This window comes from Anolis carolinensis, chromosome 2, assembly GCF_035594765.1.
Source record: "Anolis carolinensis isolate JA03-04 chromosome 2, rAnoCar3.1.pri, whole genome shotgun sequence".
NCBI classification, from domain to species: domain Eukaryota; kingdom Metazoa; phylum Chordata; class Lepidosauria; order Squamata; family Dactyloidae; genus Anolis; species Anolis carolinensis.
The window spans coordinates 46,050,775-46,070,392 of record NC_085842.1 but is presented as its reverse complement, the minus strand read 5'-3'; the positions used below and the strand labels follow the sequence as shown (position 1 = coordinate 46,070,392).

General features: G+C 42.4%; 1 protein-coding gene across 3 annotated transcripts in view; it reads left to right on the top strand.

The window, feature by feature from the left end:
- mdfic2 (MyoD family inhibitor domain containing 2) overlaps positions 1-19,618 on the top strand; it is a 92,804-nt gene that overhangs the window by 46,863 nt on the left and 26,323 nt on the right. Inside the window, exons 1-3 of one of the 3 annotated variants that reach the window (XM_062969704.1) lie at positions 6,394-6,533; positions 9,147-9,179; positions 17,560-17,624. In XM_062969704.1, the coding sequence (XP_062825774.1) occupies positions 6,403-6,533; positions 9,147-9,179; positions 17,560-17,624 (229 nt within the window). In that variant the 5' untranslated portion in view covers positions 6,394-6,402. Of the gene's footprint in view, positions 1-6,393; positions 6,534-9,146; positions 9,180-17,555; positions 17,625-19,618 lie in introns of those variants that run through there. The other 2 variants (XM_062969705.1, XM_062969706.1) reach the window with 2 other exon arrangements.

The following is a 19,618-nucleotide window of genomic DNA, read 5'->3' as shown; positions in this document are numbered from 1 at the left end:
GCTTTTATATATTTCTTTAATAAAGATATTAGATAGAGACTGGCCTCCGTGTAAGGTTATTGGTGCCCAGCAGCCAGGGTTCTGACAGTTTGACTCCGCCACCCACAGTACCAAATAACCTAAGGCCAAAATGTCAACACCAGGAGTCGGAGCGGACACCCCAGCTCCGCCACCCAGTTACACCATTTCTCAAGATGAATTTAATTGGATCTGGGACAAACTCCGAGAGCAGGAGGGAGAAATACGGGGCTTGAAGGAATGAGGAGCCCGTCTCCCTGCTCTAGCGCTGCCAACCAAGTTTTCTGGAGAAGCCTCCAAGGTTCATGTCTTCCGTCGCCAGTGCCAGGCGTACTTAGAAGCCCGTCAAGCCGAGTTTGCCCAAGAGGATGTCAAGGTGGCATGGATATTCAGTCTCCTGGATGGGCCTGCGGCCACTTGGGTGACGGCATTGTACGACGCGGGTTCCACGCACCTAAATACAGCAATTCTTGAATCACCTTCGGAAAACCTGGGGGATCGAGGACGACGAAGAGGCGGCCGGCCATTAACTCCGGCGCCTCTTCCAAGGGGACAGACCGTTGTCCCGATACATAGCCGAGTTCCGGGTGCTGGCTCAAAACACCGGCTGGAACGATATAGCCCTCAGAGGACAGTTTCGCGAAGGCCTCAACATCGAGATGCAGGAAGAAATCTCTAAGGTGGACCCCCCTGGGACTCTTGAAAGACTCATCGCCCAGTGTTTGCGGGCTGAAGTCTTGCTTGCCAACAAGAAACAGTGGCTCCGGGGGCAGAGTGGAAGAGCCGGAGTAAAGCCTCCCACTTCCACCAGTGTCCAGCCTCGTCCAGTATGGAGACCCCCACCGCCAGCCCCAAACCCCATGGGAAGCGAGGAGGAGCCGATGCAGTTGGGCAACGTGCACCCCAGACTAGATGTTGCTGAAAAGGCCTGCCGCCAACGTTTGAATCTGTGTTGGTACTGTGGAAACGGGGGCCACTTCGCCAGAGAATGTCCAGCCAAAAAGAAGCCCGCTGCCCGTCTGGCGGCGGCGTCCTCCGCGGAGGCGGAAGCTGCCGAGGCGGCTGGAACAAAGCCGGCGGGGGAAGCCAGCGACCGGGCGTAGATGGGCTCGCCAACCCGGTCAAAAACTCCACTCAAGAGCCGCAAACGGGGGTCCTATTTCTCCTGGTGGTCACGCTGTGGTCAGTGAAAAAAGGACCCGTCATGATCCATGCCATGATAGACTCAGGGGCAACAAACAACTTCATCGATAGAGACTATGCTGACTCTCTGGGACTACAATATCATGATTTCAAGAACGCCCGGGTGGTGCAAGCCATAGACGGCCAACCCCTGAAGACAGGTCCAGTAAGCCAATGGACCGAGCCCACCAGAATGTGGATAAGAGAACACATGGAAGAAATCTCCTTCTTCGTTACCGAGGTTCCCCATTTCCCCGTGATTTTGGGTATCCCGTGGCTGACACTCCACGACCCAAACATCTCCTGGACCAACAGAGAACTGCAGTTCGCCTCAAGGTTTTGCCAAAATCATTGTCTAGTAGCCAAGGTCTGCCATGCCACAGACGCAGAACCCATCATCACCCTGCCCAAGAAATACTCGGACTTTTGGGATGTTTTCAATGAAAAGGAAGCCGAGAAACTACCCCCACATAGACCCTATGATTGTGCCATTGACCTGGTGGAGGGGGCCCCAATTCCGCGAGGACATCTCTACTCCCTGACTGAACCAGAGCAAGAAGCTCTCAGGGAGTTTATAGAGTCAAACCTTCGCAAGGGGTTCATCAGACCCTCTCAATCCCCAGCCGCTTCCCCAGTGATGTTTGTGAAAAAGAAGTCAGGGGACCTATGCTTGGTTGTGGACTATTGGGCACTGAACAACATCACGAAGCAGAACCGCTACCCATTGCCATTGATCTCAGACCTATTGGACCGACTCCGAGGGGCCAAGGTTTACACCAAACTGGATCTCCGCGGGGCTTACAACCTAGTTCGCATAAGAGAAGGGGACGAATGGAAAACCGCCTTCCAGACCAAATTCGGATTATTCGAGTCCCTAGTCATGAATTATGGATTATCCGGAGCCTCCGCTTCTTTCCAGCATTTTGTCAACGATATTTTCCAAGATTATCTAGATCGGTTCTTGATCATATACCTCGACGATTTTTTGGTGTTTTCTAGATCACAATCGGAACACGAGCAACACGTCAGAATGGTGCTACAACGATTGCGGGATCATGGACTATATGCCAAGTTAGAGAAATGCGCCTTTGATTTGCAAGAGGTAGACTTCCTGGGATACCGCGTCTCGCCACTAGGGCTCTCCATGGACCCGGCAAAAGTTTCAGCAGTATTGGAATGGCGGGCGCCAACCAACAAAAACGAAGTACAGCGCTTCTTGGGGTTTGCCAACTACTACCGCAAATTCATCCCAGACTTCGCTCGCTGGTCTGACCCAATCACCAGTTGCATCCGAGGGAAACAGCCTTTCCGCTGGACGGAACAAGCAGAGAAAGGGTTCCAACAGCTAAAGCAGTTATTCACGACCCAGCCAATTCTACAGCACCCTGATCCTAAAACCCCTTTTGTTGTGCAGGCTGACGCCTCCGATGTGGCAATTGGGGCTGTACTCATGCAACCAGTGGGAGAACATCTCCATCCTTGTGCCTATTACTCCCGTCAACTAACAGCCCCAGAGAGAAATTACACTATTTGGGAGAAAGAACTTTTGGCCATAAAGGCAGCTTTTGAAAATCGGAGACATTGGTTAGAAGGGGCCAAATTTCCCATTGAAGTTCACACTGATCACCGAAATTTAGAGCATCTAAGGACCGCACGAAAGTTAAATCAAAGGCAGCAGCGCTGGGCTTTGTTCTTTGAACGTTTTGACTTCCGGATCCATTATGTGACCCCGGCTCAGACCAAGCAAGCAGATGCCATGTCACGGAAACCAGAATATGCTGCAGGACGCAGAGAGACCTCAGAATCTCGATTGCTGCAACCTGAAAACTTTGCCACGCTCACAGTGGGAAACATCAAATCCACTTCAATTGAGCCAACTCCCTCTAACCCAGAATCCCTTTTCACTCAAGAAATTAGAGCCAGTCAACAGACAGATGCCTGGGCTCAAGAACAGATTGGCCAAGGACTACGTTTCCCTTTCTCACTTAAGAACGGGCTACTATGCTACAAGAATCATGTTTACATCCCTCCAGGCCCCGGCAGAGAAAAGGCACTTCATCTGTGTCATGACAGCAAGCCAGCAGGACATTTTGGGCTATTTAAAACCATGCACTTGATCCTGCGAGATTTCTGGTGGCCCAAGATCCGCAAGGATGTGGAGAAGTATGTCAATACCTGCCCTGTATGCCAGCGTTCCAAGACACCAAGGCGAGAAACCGTCAGGGCTACTGCATCCCCTTCCCACTCCTTCTCGCCCATGGGAGATAATCTCCGCGGATTTTATCACTGATCTACCACCCTCCCTTGGATTCACCACGATTCTAGTAGTGGTGGACCTTTTTACCAAGTTGGCCCATTTCATCCCCTGCGATGGCCTCCCCACGGCCAAAGAGACTGCAGATTTATTCCTTCAGCATGTATTTCGACTACATGGATTGCCCAAGAGTTTGGTCACTGACCGTGGATCTCAATTCACCTCTCGTTTCTGGAAAGCACTACAAAAACTATTGGGCATAGACTCTTGTTTATCTTCAGCTCACCATCCCCAAACGGATGGGCAAACTGAGCGCACCAATGCAACTTTGGAACAATACCTTCGCTGTTATGTAAACTACCAACAGGACAATTGGGCTTCACTATTGCCTCTATCAGAGTTTGCTTACAGCAATGGTGTCCAGAATTCAAGTAAAGAAACCCCGTTCTTTGCAAATTACAGTTTCCATCCACGTTTCTTTCCTTCAGTCATTGAAACCTCAGAAGTCCCTGCAGCGGAGGATTGGCTGCAGGAACTCACAGCAGTACAAGAACTCTTGCACCAGCAACTGGATCAAGCCAAGGAGGACTACAAACGCCACGCTGACAGCCATCGCCAGCCGGGCCCCGAGATCAAGGTAGGAGATCGGGTTCTGCTGTCCACTCGTTTTTTGCCCTCCCACCGTCCCTGCCGGAAGTTAGATGCCCGTTTCATTGGTCCCTACCCAGTGGTGGCGCAACTTAACCCCGTGACTTTCAAACTCCAACTTCCGCGCTCCATGCGCATTCATCCGGTGTTCCACCGTTCCCTGCTCCTTCCGGCGGATGGTGTACGCCCCGACGCGAGCCGGCCGCCCCCCGCCCCTGTTCTAGTGGACGGAGAGGAGGAGTTCGAAGTTCAGGACATTTTGGATTCTCGCTTCCATTGCCGCCGCCTTCAGTATCTCATTGACTGGGTGGGTTTTGGCCCCGAAGAACGCTCCTGGGAAGACGCTTCCACAGTTCACGCCCCTGATTTGGTCCGCCGCTTCCATCAGGCCTACCCTTCCAAGCCGCGGCCCCGCGACTCTCGGGGACGGGCCCTGAATGAGGGGGGCCTTGGGAGAGGGGATAGTGTGATGCCTCATGGGCCTTGTAGTCCTGTTCCTAGTACTATTGTGGCAGATGAAGATGAAAACATGGGGTTTTCGCCGGTGCAACAAGAGCCGGAGTCTCTTCACCTGCCGGATGTTGACGTTTGCCCTCAAGAATTCAGCAAAACAGGCCTTGGGCAGGACTCCCCTCCGTTTCCCAAGAAAGAATCTTATTCTAGAGACAGGGGAGTTAGGGAGGCCTAACGGAGGAGTTTACGGATTGCAGCCAAACAACAGACTGATTAGGCCTGCTTCCCTTGGGAAATTCCAAGGAGTCTTGCATCTGGACAGAGTTGGGTTTCGCTTCTTGTTCTCTAGGGAAAGAGATTTGTTGGCGGGAAAATGAGACCCAATATAGGTGTTTGGCGCGAGAGATTCTTTGCGGAGTCAATTGATCAGCTTCAGGAGAGAGATCGTGTGTGGACTTCGTAACCCCAGTTCCTTGCTTCCCTGATCAAGTTTTCGAGCCTTGCCTTGCCTTGCAGTTTAATCACGGACCCTGCTCCACGCTTCATGTTTTGCCTTGTTTCCAGTCACGGACCTAGCCAAGAACCAAGTTTATTTCCAGCCTTGTTGTCAAGCTTCATTGGACTCTAAGACTCTGTCATTTCCCCACACTATTGCTTGGCAAAAGTGTGTGTTTCGGTCAAGTGGATTAAAACTTTGAACTCTAATATCATTTATTGGACAATACATTTTTGGACAATATTTGACCTCTTTTGAAAGGTCTGTTTCTGAACTATATTCTTCACTTGTTTTTATTGCTTTTATATATTTCTTTAATAAAGATATTAGATAGAGACTGGCCTCCGTGTAAGTTTATTGGTGCCCAGCAGCCAGGGTTCTGACAAAAGTCCTTTTGGAGATCTTTCATTTCTTTCTTCATTTCCACGAATTCTTCCATTAATTCTTTTCTCATATTGGACATCTCATCTTTGAGTAGTTTTTGGTTATCTGAGATTTTCTGCAACTCTCTCATCACATCTCTTAGGTTAAAATCCTCCGACAACAATCTTCTTCTTCCTAGAATTTTCTCCTCCATCTTCAGCTTCTGTGTATTCATCTTGTATATTTGATATCAATGTAATTTAAAGAAGAAACAATTTTCTAGATTTCAAGGGTTTTACCTAGACACTTCAATTAAATATAGATTTCAATTCATTAATTATTTCATCAAGCAAGTGTCCAGATAACACAATCAGTATATCCTGGGGGGGGGGGGTATACAGATATTGGGGTAATAAATTTAATTAATCTTCAATCGTTAGGCAATTAATTGAATTGCAAGCACAGAAAGTAGATACCCAAAGGATAATCAATGACTCAAAGGTGGAGGATACTTAATTTAAACTTTTGAGAGGCTCTGGGCAATTAATTGATATTAATTAGTATTTTGAGGTCTGTTTCAGATGTAACAGTCCTATCAGTATCTTGTTAATTTAATGTATTGTCCTAATAGTTCCCTGTATAGGTCCCTTCTTTTCTTCAACCTCCTACTGTCTGCTTCTCAGTCTGGTTCTCCTTTCTTAGTTGGTGTCCTGTCTGCTTCTTGTCCTGGTTCTCCTTACTTAGTTAGGGTGCCGTCTGCTTCTTGTCCTGGTTCCTCTTTCCTGGTTGTCTCCTTGTCTGCTTCTCGTCCTCATCAAGCATTTGCTTCTCATCCTCGCATTCACGTTCCGCTTGACTGGTTGTCTGTCCCTTGTCTAGCTCTATGTTTGGTTTTGGTTTTGTCTTCCTGTATCCTCTTTCTTCTTGTTTCCTGTTGTTGTCTGCTCTTTCAAGTTCCCTTCTCTCTCAGTCCTCCCTGTACTCTATAATGCCCTTTCTGGCCCTGCCCCTTGTTTTCTTCTTTTTCCTTTCCCTTACTTCCGGCTTCTCACCATCCGGGGCTTTGGATTCTCTAGATAGCACTGGAGGGTTGTGTAGGCAAAACAACAGGCTTTCAAGGTCAGTATTTTTTTCCCAACCCTTCTGGGTCCTGGCATTGCTGAAATCAAATAGATTGAATGTTGTGTCCCTTAATAATTCAAATATTTGCAGTCTGATACAATATAATTTCAATTTTAGGTAGTAATACTATAGCGAGTTGCTTTAAATCAGAAGTATTCCTTCGTTTCTTTATTCCACTACTTGGTTACAGCCTCAATGTTAAAAGGAGAGGGTACCTTAATTAGTCCAATTGTCCTTTTTCCCCGGGCTCCAGTTGCTTTGTCTCCATGCAAAGATCAACTATTCTGCTCAATCTTCCATTTACCTGGCTATGAGTGCCAGTTTCTTTTCTTTTCCTTTGGGAGCGTGGTTTGGCTGCTGTTATGGGCATTTGTCCCTGCTGCCTCTTCGACCCACTGCCACAGTCCTCCTGTCCGGATCTTTTGACCGGTCGCCTTGAGGGAGATCGGTCTTTAGATCATCTATGGGGTTTCCCTGTAGTTTAGCTGTCTCCCGGTTCTCAATCTATCCAGGAGATGGGGCGAACACAGCTATATTTGGACTTTGAAGAGGCGAATGTCTTTAAGCTCTCAGGCACTCAACCAGCAGCCATGCTGCCACACCGGAAGCCAGAAAGAGTTGGCTTCTTCATGCTTCCCCCCATGTGATGAAGTAAGGTGGAAGCCAACAGGTCCCCACTCCTTCTGGGTGGGTGCTGCTGGGATCACTGTGATGATCACAAGGCTAGTTCTTCCAGCATGACTTGATGGTATTCTTGATATTCTTGGTCCAAAGATCCATCAGTTCAATACTTTTCACATACTGTTACCTGTAGTTTTTGGTAACTTTATCATGTCATAGCTGTAATATTGCCAAAAGTCAAATAGTACAGTGGTGCAAAAGGAAGGGTACCATGGATGTTGTGGAGGAAGCAGTGTCCCTTTGTATTCTATGCAAGGGGAGAGCAGAACTGGGTTGTTTGTGGTGTTGCTCTCAGAACTGAGACTGTTGTTTTAAAAATAAGCTACCAAATTGAAGGAAAAACCTCCAGTAACATTGGCATGAGAGGGCAAATTTCCCGCTTTTGTCTTGATTCCTCCCCCCCCCCCCCATCCCTGATGTTTATTTCATGGAACTATTAGTACAACCTTGCCCTTTCAAATGTCTGAGTGGAAATATCGTTCCCCCAAGAAGAACGTGAATCTTTTACTTGAGAATACCATGAATTTCCACATACGGTAAAAGAACTGGCTGGATATTATGATGAGAATATCAGACTTTCCTTTTCTATATGGAAAGGAAAGTATGCGTGTCTGTGTAAGAAAAGGGTGCTGATGTGAAGTTTATTTTTACCTGTAGTACATTCTGTAATGCATCATCAATTGTTACAAATTTACAGCAGAAAACAAAAAAAATTAAGTCATAATTACTCTACATGTAATTTGCATTTGGATACACTGAGGAGTAAGACAGATCTAAGACTGTCTTACTCAAGTGCCCAGGTTCATTTACTCATCCAGTTAAGATGGAAGAACCTAGCTAGATCAATGGTTTTATTTGGACAATTTAAAATTAGAGGTGGAAAGCATTTGGGACTAATAAATAAAGTGCACAATAAATCTGCAGAAGGAGAAAATATCAGTGACTAACAACCATTTGCTAGAATGTGATTGCACAAAGTTTTGGCTTCTCGCATAGACTGTATTTTCCTGCTCCTTATTGTATTTTGTGTGTTTGCTAGTCTAAATTGAATAACAGGGGAATAACAGTAAATACTGAACCTAACCTTTGGCAAATCAGCCTAGATTTGAGATGTAGTAGAAAAAAGAGGGAGCAAAGCTTTTTTAAAAAACGTCTTCCATATTTTGAGTGAGTGAACATGCAACTGATCATATGAAGAGGCTCTTCAAACTCCATTGGGCTAATGACTATCATCCTTAATTTCACCTGATACTTAGATCTACACTGTATAATTAATGCAGTTTGACACAACTGCATTTCAGTGCTATGAAATCCTGGGATCTGTAGTTTGGTGAGGCACCAGCTCTCTCTGACAGAAAAGACTGAAGTCTTGTAAACCCACAACTCACATGATTCCATAGCATTGAGGCATGGTGGTGTCAAGCCGTATTAGTTTTACAGGACTTGAGGGAGAAATCGCATACTGAGTGATATTATGGATGAAGATCTGCACAAATGCGGTGCTTTTTTATGACATGACAGCTATTTTTTTACCTCTCGATACCATAGAAAATGATTCCACGGGTCTGGAGTTTTGTAGAAGACAAAGTGGTGGTTACTGTCATTCATACCAATGCAGTGACAACAAAATGCTTGGCTAGGACTGTGTGAGGTTATCCCAGGACTCCATTAAGCTGTGCTCTTCTATGTATTGAGTGTGGGGAAAGGGGGGGGGGTCTCAATATCTTGCAGGATTTATTGTTTTTTCTTTTTCCAGTGGAACAATATGAAATTCCAGCCAGCTTGTATACTGCAGTTACCTTTGCTTTACATTTCAAAGTCCTTGCCTTGCTAGGTGCTTTGTGAAGTCACATACATCAGTGTACATGTTTTAAAGCAATCTAATAATTTTTTCTTTTCATTTTTGGTCCCTTCCCCCTTCCTCTACAGGACTGACAATCTCCCAACCTCTTGGAGAACCAAGTAAGTGCAGATTTCAACACACCATTCTTTTGAGTATATGTTGGCCATATATTTCTCATGTGTTACAGTTTTACTGGAGGGCGGGATAGCATTACACACTATTAGGGAAATGCAAAGATGCTCCATTTGTATTTAGTGTGAATATATTTGTCGAACAAAAATACAAACAGGTAAACATTTTGACCTCAAAATATGTTCTTTTGGAATATTTATGATACAGTGTACAAACACAAACTGTAAAAAAAATGACACAATTTAAATGCTATGGCTCAACGCTATGGAATTCTGGGATTTGATGTTTGGTGGAGCAGCAACAACTAGAACCTCTATGGCATTTAACGTGGTGTCAAACCATATTAATTATACAAAGTGGATGTCCACTCCATTTTCTTTCTTAAAGTTGCAAAGTTCTCATAAGGATCAATTAGGATGGAAGCAGTTCACAACAATGGTCTCACTGCAAGCTGATGGGAACAGCCCTGCCATCCTATCTCTCTCCCTATAATCTGAACTCAATAAAATGGACTCTTAAACAGAAGTGTATTAGGATCTCAGCTTGAATTTAGACTGCATCTATTTTAAGCCCCATTGAAATAAACTGCAACCCCATTGTTTCCTGTGTGGTTAATATTGTCTTCTGAGGTTGTCCCCAGGAGTTTCATGTTACCTTTCCTTTATTCCTTTACACATTTATTTTTGGCTTTCGGTTATAAGGTCTCTGCAACAGCACACAGTCCCCTCCCAGACAAACAGCAAAGAAGTACATCGCACAATGAAACATGGGCTGTACTTTTGGATTCCCTCTCTCTCCCTCCACCCACCCAGCCAGCCCAACACACCTCTTTTGTTCTGTCAATCTGAATAGAAGTGCTCATGTGATGTAATTTAGAACAGAGCTTGCTTCCCCCTTCTTCTTCTTCTTCTTCTTCTTCTTCTTCTTCTTCTTCTTCCTAAAGAAAAAGCTTTCAGTCAGGAAAAGCTTTGGGAGCTCTGGGGGTATAGCTTAGCTCAAAGAATGAGAAAGAAAGCAAGTTTGCATTGACAGCTTGATCCCAGAGAGAGCTAGCTGGCTGCTTGTCTAACAGGCCCTCTGGGTCTCGATGAGGCAGAGACAGAGGAACGAGTCATATTAAGTGAACGTGCACCGCCAGTGCTAAAGGAACAATTACCATTATTCTGCATAGTTCACTGTTTGCTACTGCTATTTCCTTCAATAAAACCCCCTTTCACTTGCCAATTGGAGCTTGTCATGTAACAATATTTCTCATGCACAATACACAGAGTAAAATGCCCTTGTGTTTTTAACACATTTGGAGTTGTGAACAATAGAGGTATACTGACAGTGAGGGAAAAACGTGCTTGCCTTGAATATAGAATAGATACAGAAAGAGGGAGAGAACAAGGTGGGAATAAAGGTGGGGTTCTCGTTTTGATATAATAGCCAGTTTAGCTCTTATGCATGGTTTGCTTGGAACTGTTATATTCCATCAGCCTCGTGTTTTAACATCTCACTTCCACTGATAACACTGGTCAATACATATTTTGGTGCCAGAAATGTTAGCCCTGTTTCTGGGTATATTTGACCTGCTGATTCCAAAAATGGCACCGGTTTTCCCCTAATCAGTTTTTCAGATACATATGCCATCCCGTCTACCAGTCACCATCTGCTGGCCCACAGAAAATCATGATATCCATATCTAAGAAACTAGAGCTGATGTGATCCATTCAATGTAATTTTCTGAATCAGCTTCCTGAGAACAGACTTTTCTTTTTATTGAGCTGTGTAATTGGTGGCCTGAGTCTTGTAGAAGACTTCCGCCAGAACTGTTGATATGTATGCTGCAGCAGCAGACCTCTTCTCAAAACAAAATCAAGTTAATCCCATAGTTTTAAAGCTGTGCCAAACAACAGAACTCAGTTTTGCACACTCAGAGAAAGCATTTTCCCTGGAAGGAAGCAGTACTGTGGCCTCCTTCTAAGTTGCCTTGCAGGGATGGAACCTGCAGGCACTGTTTTGCAATGGTTTTTTTCGGGAGTAGAGGAAAGGGCTGGAGACTCCTGTCTGACCCTGTGGCCTGTTCCAAGGGCTCTGGTCTGCCCCATATGCTATTTATTATATACACTAAGCCCACATATTAGAGGAGACCATGTTAATGGTTTCGGGTATAAATGAAAGTCACTTCTATGGATGAAGACAAGGTCAGCTGGGGACCAGGTTGCCTACACCCCAAAAAAGCCCTCTCCTGAGTGCCAAACCAATACAAAGCCATGAAAAAACAAAACTGTCTGATATGTCCATTCGTGGACCTAACTGTCTACACAGGAATTTCATTGGAAGAGGAAAGGAGAGGAAAATTGACTTTTGGTAGCCCTAACTTCACATGACTAAATCTGGATCCATGCTGTTATATATAGCATATTTCATTAGAATAACTGCATATATTTTGCTTTGTTAATGTTATTATTGGCTTATATCCCCTATGGGAAAAACTTGACAAATAACAAATACATATTTATAAAAAATAAAACTGCATGAAACACTTGAGTCATTCTGTTAGCCCATTTTGGGCAGTGTTCCATCTTCACTCATTCATGTTTACTTCACTGGGCAACTGGCTTTCCAAACAACAATGTAGTCCTCAAATTCACTCATTAGAACAACATTCAAATCCAAACCTTAATCTCCAACTTAAAAATCCAACAACATTTTCCTCAAAATGCTATCCATAGAGGAACTCCAGGCTTGCAATCATGATACTTTAGGATTTTTTCATTGCTTTAAAGGGTATTACAGAAGCATTGAATTCAAACAAACATGACAACAAGGCATGTATATATATTACAAAATTATGGGATTTATAACTTAATGGGTTTAAGAATTTTCCCTAAGGGAGTTCTAGTCCACTTCCACTATCTTGTTCACAAAATATTCTGAGAAGTGAAGCTCTGAGAGTTATATCAGTTTAAATGTATAGTGTAGACAAATTATCTGCCTCTGGTAGTCTGGCAAATATGGCAAGTATTCATCTGAAGTAGACATAAATGCCCAGATTCTGCATCATCAGAAGTAGCTGCAATGATGAGCTCCGTTATTGTAGTTATGTTCTCATATTCAATGCTTCTCGTCCCCAGCACTTTGGAAGTCAGGCAGCCACAACGATCTCTGTGGGGTCTTGTTGCAATTGCTTTTTACACTGTGTCTTGCAGGTGAGAAGTGCTGAATGCATCATTGTTTAATATACAACAATAGTTCCAGAGTTCCTTCAACTGATTTAGCTACCTAGCCTCTAAGATGGGCTGCAGGAAGGCAATAGTGCAATGGTAACACAATTATAAATATGAGTTGCAACACAGGTTGAGCCTCCCCAATCTGAAATGCTTGGAACCAGAAGTTTTCTAGATTTTTTTTTTTGGATTTGGTAATACTGTGTTTGCATATACACAGTGAATTAGGGATAAGGGGAAAGAGGGTCTAGGCCCTCATCCAGTGCCCACTGAGGATTTTTTTCTCTGAAAGAGCCCTGGTGATAGAAAGAGAAGGGGAAGAGGGAATATGCTGTTTACACAAGGCCTCTGAAAAAAACAGCTATTCCAAATGCTTCCCAGCTCTCAGCATACCTTCCAACCTTTTAGCAAAGAATTCAGGAAGAGAGAGAATCTGCCCCATGAGTCTTTTTCATTATCTTTAGGCTAGATACAGGTGGTGGTAATGGGGTCACGCCACACTCACCATCATGGCCCATTTCCAGGACACACCTTGACACACACCATCATTGGTGGGTACTGAAGGTGTCACTACCCCTTGTCACCAAAGATAAAAGTTTTTATATGTTTATGTGTTTTAAATGCATTTTTCTGTTGTTTTTAATGCTGTATCTTTGGGCTTGGTCCCCATGTGAGCCGCTCCAAGTCCCTCTGGGGAGATGGGGTGGGATATAAGAATAAAGTCGTTGTTATTATTATTATTTGAAACACAACAAGATGAGTCCATAGCAGACACTCTGCTGGCTGTTGTATTGGATCACACGTCGGACACTTCCCAAGTGTCTAGGACTGTGTGATGTATCGGCGAATAATGCATGCAGATCCCAGTAACGTGGCCTTCTGCAGCTGGCAGGTGGTAATTTTGTCAGCGCCAATTGTGTTTAAGTGCAGGCCAAGGTCTTTAGGCACTGCACCCAGTGTGCCGATCACCACTGGGACCACCTTGACTGTCTTGTTGTTGTTGTTGTTGTTGTTGTTGTTGTTGTTGTTGTTGTTGTTGTTGTTATATAGTGTCTCATGTGGCAATGGCTGTGTGTGAGTTATGGTAGTCCCTATATTGACTGCCCAGTAAATAACAGTAAAGGTGGCCCATTGCATCAGGATTTAGCAATTCTACAATTGTGAGATTTTGGCTCTTTTAAATGCACACATCCAAATACACCCATGCACATACATACACACACTTCAAGCAATCCTATCTTTTCCTTTCCCCATTATCTCTGTTCTTTAAAAAATTCAGATATTTTTTCCTCACTGCTAAGCTTTATTTTTTAATAGTTAAAGATAATTTTAAAGGAAGAAAAAGAATATAAACAATATATAGTGACTCTTGACACTCCATTGCTTTCTTAAACGAGAATAATAAAAATTTGCAAATGAACAAAAGAGTGGGAGGAAGCTATCTGATTTACAATGTTTTTGAGATAAAGAACACTATAAAAAAAGATCAATGTGAATAATAAAGCATTGTTAACTGAGTCATGACATTTCTATTCTCAGGGAAAATTTGAAGAGTAGAACTCTGCAAATGAGCACCTTGTGCCATTTTCCAAGTGGGAGGAAGACATATAATTATAATTTTTGAAGTGATGAGATTTTTATTTAAATTGCAGGGAAAAATTATTGAAAAACATATCGACATATCAATATTACATAAATTGCTTTAATTTTATTAAACTGGATGTGGGAGAGTGAATCTTTTCTTAACTTCCCTTTCCTCCCATTCCTCCAACCCTCTCTACACATACCTTTTTTGTTTTGTATATGATGTCTAGCTACAAAATGTCTTCCAAGAAAGATATTTCTTTATTAAAAAGTGGCGGTTGGGGGTGGTGGAAGGGGAGGAGATGAGATGAAACAGCTCCAAATGTCAGTTCTATCATATAGTTATTCTCATACTACCTGTAGCAGAGCCCTATTAGGAAGATTCATATTTTCAAAATAGTTTTTAACCTCCTGTATTTCATGTGTCTGCCTTCAATACTTTTTCATGTCACATTTTAATCTGTACAAAATTAACATAATTTGTTTTAATTAAACATACGCGAGGAAGGTATTTCTCCTAAAAGTCAAAATTATACCTGTGGCATCTGATATGCATTCTCTACGGTTTCCTTAATTCATAGGATGAGGACTAATGTTTATAATCAGTGACAGAAAAAGTCAATTCTGTTCTTGATTAAGGCAGCTATACGGATTAGCATTCAAAAAGTAAAGTACAGGAACGCAAGCTTGCCATTGTAACCACTTCCCTGTTTTCCCTTTCTTTTTAAAAGGTTTTAAGCAATTCATTATTAAGTCTGTGGAATTCCGTGCCATTATTTCTCAGGATTCCCAACTCAGATCCAATTCACTTGATGGCAATAATGTAGAACTGCAATGGTATCATTGTACTACAGGCAAAAGTTAAAAACACAGCAATCTTAGACTCTTCGAATTATTAACAGGACTTTTGTGAAGAGATGCTATTTTGCAGAGAAGGAAAGGTTAGTCAAGGTTACCATTTATACTCGAGTATAAGCCAAGTTTTTCAGCCCTTTTTAGGGTGGAAAAAGCCTCTCTCGGCTTATACTCAAGTGAGGGTCCTGGCGGGAAAGCGTGGGGCTGAAACAAGCCCTTCTTTCAGTTGCATGTCTTCTTGTCAGGACCCTCACCTCTCTGCACAGCAACCCAGCTCTCTTCTCTCTCACGTGCTTACCTTCCTCTCCCCTCCCCTCTCGCCTTCCTTCCTCTCCCCCTCTCTTGCGCGCCCTCTCTCTCGGTGCATCTATTTATTATTGTTGTTATTACATTTATTATTTTACTTTATCATTATTGTCATTATTACATTTATTATTTTACTTTATTATTATTGAAAGGATACGTAAGCACAATTACATTGAAGAAGGTTAGAATAATGACTTAATCAGAGGTAACAGCCTTATCTTAAATTACAGTTTTATGTAAATATTTAAAAACATTTAACCTACTGATGCCTCAATTAATGTAATTTTATTGGTATCTATTTTTATTTTTTAAATTTACCAGTAGCTGATGCATTTCCCACCTTTGGCTTATACTCGAGTCAATAGGTTTTCCCAGTATTTCTGTGGTAAAATTAGGTGCCTCGGCTTATATTTGGGTCGGCTTATATTAGAGTATATAAGTATGTATGATGGCAAACTTTGACGATCCTGAAAAATAATTGTTGATGTCAGCAGCTTTGCAATGGCTTTGCCATTAACCAAAATGGCCCCAAATCAGTTCAAATCAAGCCCAAAATTATTTCCAAGAGATTTAATCAGCTTAGAATACTTGCATTAGGGTCAGTCACATTAGATGCCGGATGTGTCCCTACAAGGTCACCCTAAGTCTGAAACAACTTGAAGGCATACAGCAACAGCAATCCTAATTAACTTGACTATATCAGCAGCCAAAAGCAGGCCCACACTTCCCATTGAAATACTGGTAAGTTTATGTTGGTTAAAATCTTGGAATCTGAACTTCAGAAGCCAGTAAAGACATAGCTTTGTATTTTAGTCAAGTAGAAAAGTTATTTAATCTAGACTGAATCTGATAAGCAATGCATGGCTTGGAGAAGCTTCCCTACATTCTGATAAATGGGACACTGGACATTTGCTTGAAAATCCTGCTTTAATAGCAACACTGCTTTAAACTTCCTTCAATATCCTTCCTCAAAAATCACACATCTACCCAATCACTCATTCATGACCTCGCTCACCACACAAGATGTGATCAAAAATTCACATCTGACTAAATGTGTCTTTCAAACAGCATGCTGTCTGTTTTCCCCTCCTGCTACCGTAGTAGAAACTCAAGTCCAAACCAAGTGAATTACTCATGCATCATCATAAATCAAAGGACTGAGGAGGCTTGCATGGCTTAATGATATCATAAGCAACTCATTGTATATTTATAGCAGTGTGTACAGTTTCCTGTTTCTGTCTATGCTACTAAAATAAACTCTTTCCCAACCTCCTAACATCCTTATGCCTCAGTCTAGGAAACAGAAAGGTTGTGAGTGTATGAAATCCAATCATAGTTGGTTGCAGATTTCAGATTTAAGCCTCTTGTCTCCTTTAGGGTCTTTTCTCATATTTTGGCATGGATAGATAGATACTTCAGATTCTTGTAGATATTTAGCCTGCAGATTAGATATATTCCAGTGTACACTCACACTCATGTCTACCTTAATTCTTTAAAGGACAATGTATCAGAAACTTGGCTATTGGTTGAGACCCAAATCTTTCCTGGCCATAACATTATTTACTGTAACTACCGTTTTGCTATGCTCCCCTGACTCAAGGAGGAGTTTTTAGAAAAGGTCAACTTGGCTTTCTGCAGTATGATCCTTGCTGCTGCTCAATCACATAGCCGTTTCCAACTTTTCGTGACCTCATGGACCAGTCCACACCAGAGCTCCCCGTATGATCCTTAAGGATGTTGTATCTGATGGATTAGAAGTAACACATAAGTCTCTTGCTATAAACCCAAGATTCCTTGAACTAAGATACCTAGGGAGTAGTGTTACCTTTAGAAAGGTGGGGGACTTCCTCTAAGAAATAGGAATTACCCCAGAGTAGCTATATTCACTATTGTGTTGTCGAAGGCTTTCATGGCTGGAATCACTGGGTTGCTGTGAGTTTTCTGGGCTGAATGGCCATGTTCCAGAAGCATTCTTTCCTGATGTCAACAACCCAGTATATTCACTATTGAACAACAACAACGAAGCTTTATTACAGTCCAAAGGCCCAAATAGCTTAACAGTCAAAGATACACAACATCCATTTCTTGTATTTAATAAGCTGATTAAAATGCAAGAAGACATGCTAGACAAAGTATATATGAACAAGAATGAGAACACTGCTCATAAGTATAAAGGCTAATTTTAGCCTGGGTCTAGTACAGGAAGTTGTCTTATCCTGGAGTAATGTTATGTTTTTGTTGATGATACATACAGACATAGGTATGAAAGTCAAACTTTTATCTACTACTCTTTCATTTTCATTTAAAATCAGTCACTACTTTGCTTTCCCTTGATGTATTATACACTTTTTGGATTATTCTCCAGTAGCATTTGCTGATTGCATTCTTTTTTGGTTTTCCACCAAGACAGTTGTACCAGCTCCCTCCCACTGCAAGTTCTCCCTGTTGTAATTCTGAATCAAGCAGATCATCCAGGTAAGGTTTAATTTGTGTAAATGTAATACAAATAATTTCTTTTAAAAATCTCTGATACGTCTCACAATAAGGATTGATTTACAACTTTAGCAATATGTAACTATCTACAAATTTCCGGGAGTAATTCATGTTAATAAGTAAACATCTGGAATAAAGAATTTCCAATTTCAGTAAGGATTTCTAGATGACATAACTGTTTTATCCAGATTATTAAGGACTTATTTTTCTCCAAAGTGGTTGCAAATCCATTTATAAAATCATAAGCCAATTTTGTTTCATTAAATGTTTCTGACCCTTTGCTATATTCAAGATAAAAGAAATCTGAAAGAAATATGAAATAAGGATTATGAAATATGAATATCTGAAATAAGGATTATGACTATAAATTCCCAACTCTCTGTAGAAAGAGGCCCTATGGGTTTTATCAAGAGATGTGGCTTGTTAGTACTTGAGCTCTACCACACACTCTTCCCATCTTCTGCCAACTAGTCTATGCTGTTTTGTTCTATCAGCCTGCTGTCCTGCTGGTCATATATGGTTTTCATTTGAGATTTGTCTTTCACTCTGTTCTGGTGTTTATATTTTATTTGTTGTTGTTCCTTTATGAAGATTTTATGGTTTTAAATGCTGTAAGCCGTACAATGTGATGTGCAGGGATTAGATGGATCTCATGGAAATGTATGTGAGTCATGGTAAAAGGCTGAAGTCGAATCTTGCATAGGTAAACAAAGCAGAGATAGCACCAGAAGGAATTGTGAAGAAGAGATGCCAAGAAAATAGACCGATAATGTCAGGAGATGGATAATAAGAACAAGTGGTTGGAAGTGGTAATATGGAGATCTCCAGCTGGGGCTAAATCTTAGAAGCCACACCACCCTTTTCTTTTCCATTTATTTTTATTGTAGCTTTATATACAAACACTAAATGTTCTTTATCAATTAACTAACACACATACAAAATTGACTCTCAGTTTTCTAAAGAAAAGCAACAAAGGAAAGAAAAAACTCACAAAGATATATCTAGTATGATATAACATTTAAAATATAATGACATGGACATTGATATTAAACTAAACCAGTGGTTCTCAACCTGTGGGTCCCTGGGTGTTTTGGCCTACATCTCCCAGAAATCCCAGCCAGGTTATCAGCTGTTAGGATTTCTGGGAGTTGATGGCCAAAACATCTGGGGACCCACAGGTTGAAAACCACTGAAATAAACCTATTGGATTTCCAGCTTTCCCCACACTAGTATATATTTATTAGGCTTGCTCAAATAATTCGATTTCCCCGTTAACCGTTATTAATTCGTTATTTTCGTTAGTTTTGAAGCAATATACGGCATTGGTTGTCCACACGTCTGGATATCGCGGTTTCGAACCGCGATTGGCCATTTTTAGTTATGTCATCGTTTTTTTTCATTTTTAAAAAAAGCTTTTTCAAATCACCCAAACTTGTTTAAGTGCACTGGGCCAACCTAGCGTGTTGTTTGCACCTTGTGGCCAATCAGAGAGCACGTTTAACCAGGGGGAGGGGCTGGTAGGATGTCCTGAATGAAAAGAGCGAGCACGGAGCCTCGTGGCTCATTTGCACCGGGATTCTGAAGAGGGTAGAAGGGAGATTCTGGGGGCAGGCAGGCAGGCAGGCAAGATTGCTGCGTCACAGCCTCCTTGGCTGTGTCTGAGCTAGAGCTACTAGGCTACAGAAGACCTGGAGAAAAGGTTGGGTGGGTGAGTTTGGGAGGTGTGGGTTTGGAAACTGTTGGGTGTGGCTTTTTTAATTTTTTGCAAAGGGCCTGTGGGTGTTTTTTTCCTCACGAGATTGGCGTTTTCCATTTTCCCACCCGGCCAGCAATTTTTCTGCTGCGCCATTTTTTCTGTTGCGGTGGGCTTTCTTCTTTCGTTTTTAAATGCTAAAGGGTTTTTGGAAACAAGGGAGCCTGATTTGGCCCTTGCCTCATGCAGGGCTGTTTGTCCGTGCCAGGGACGCTTTCTGTGA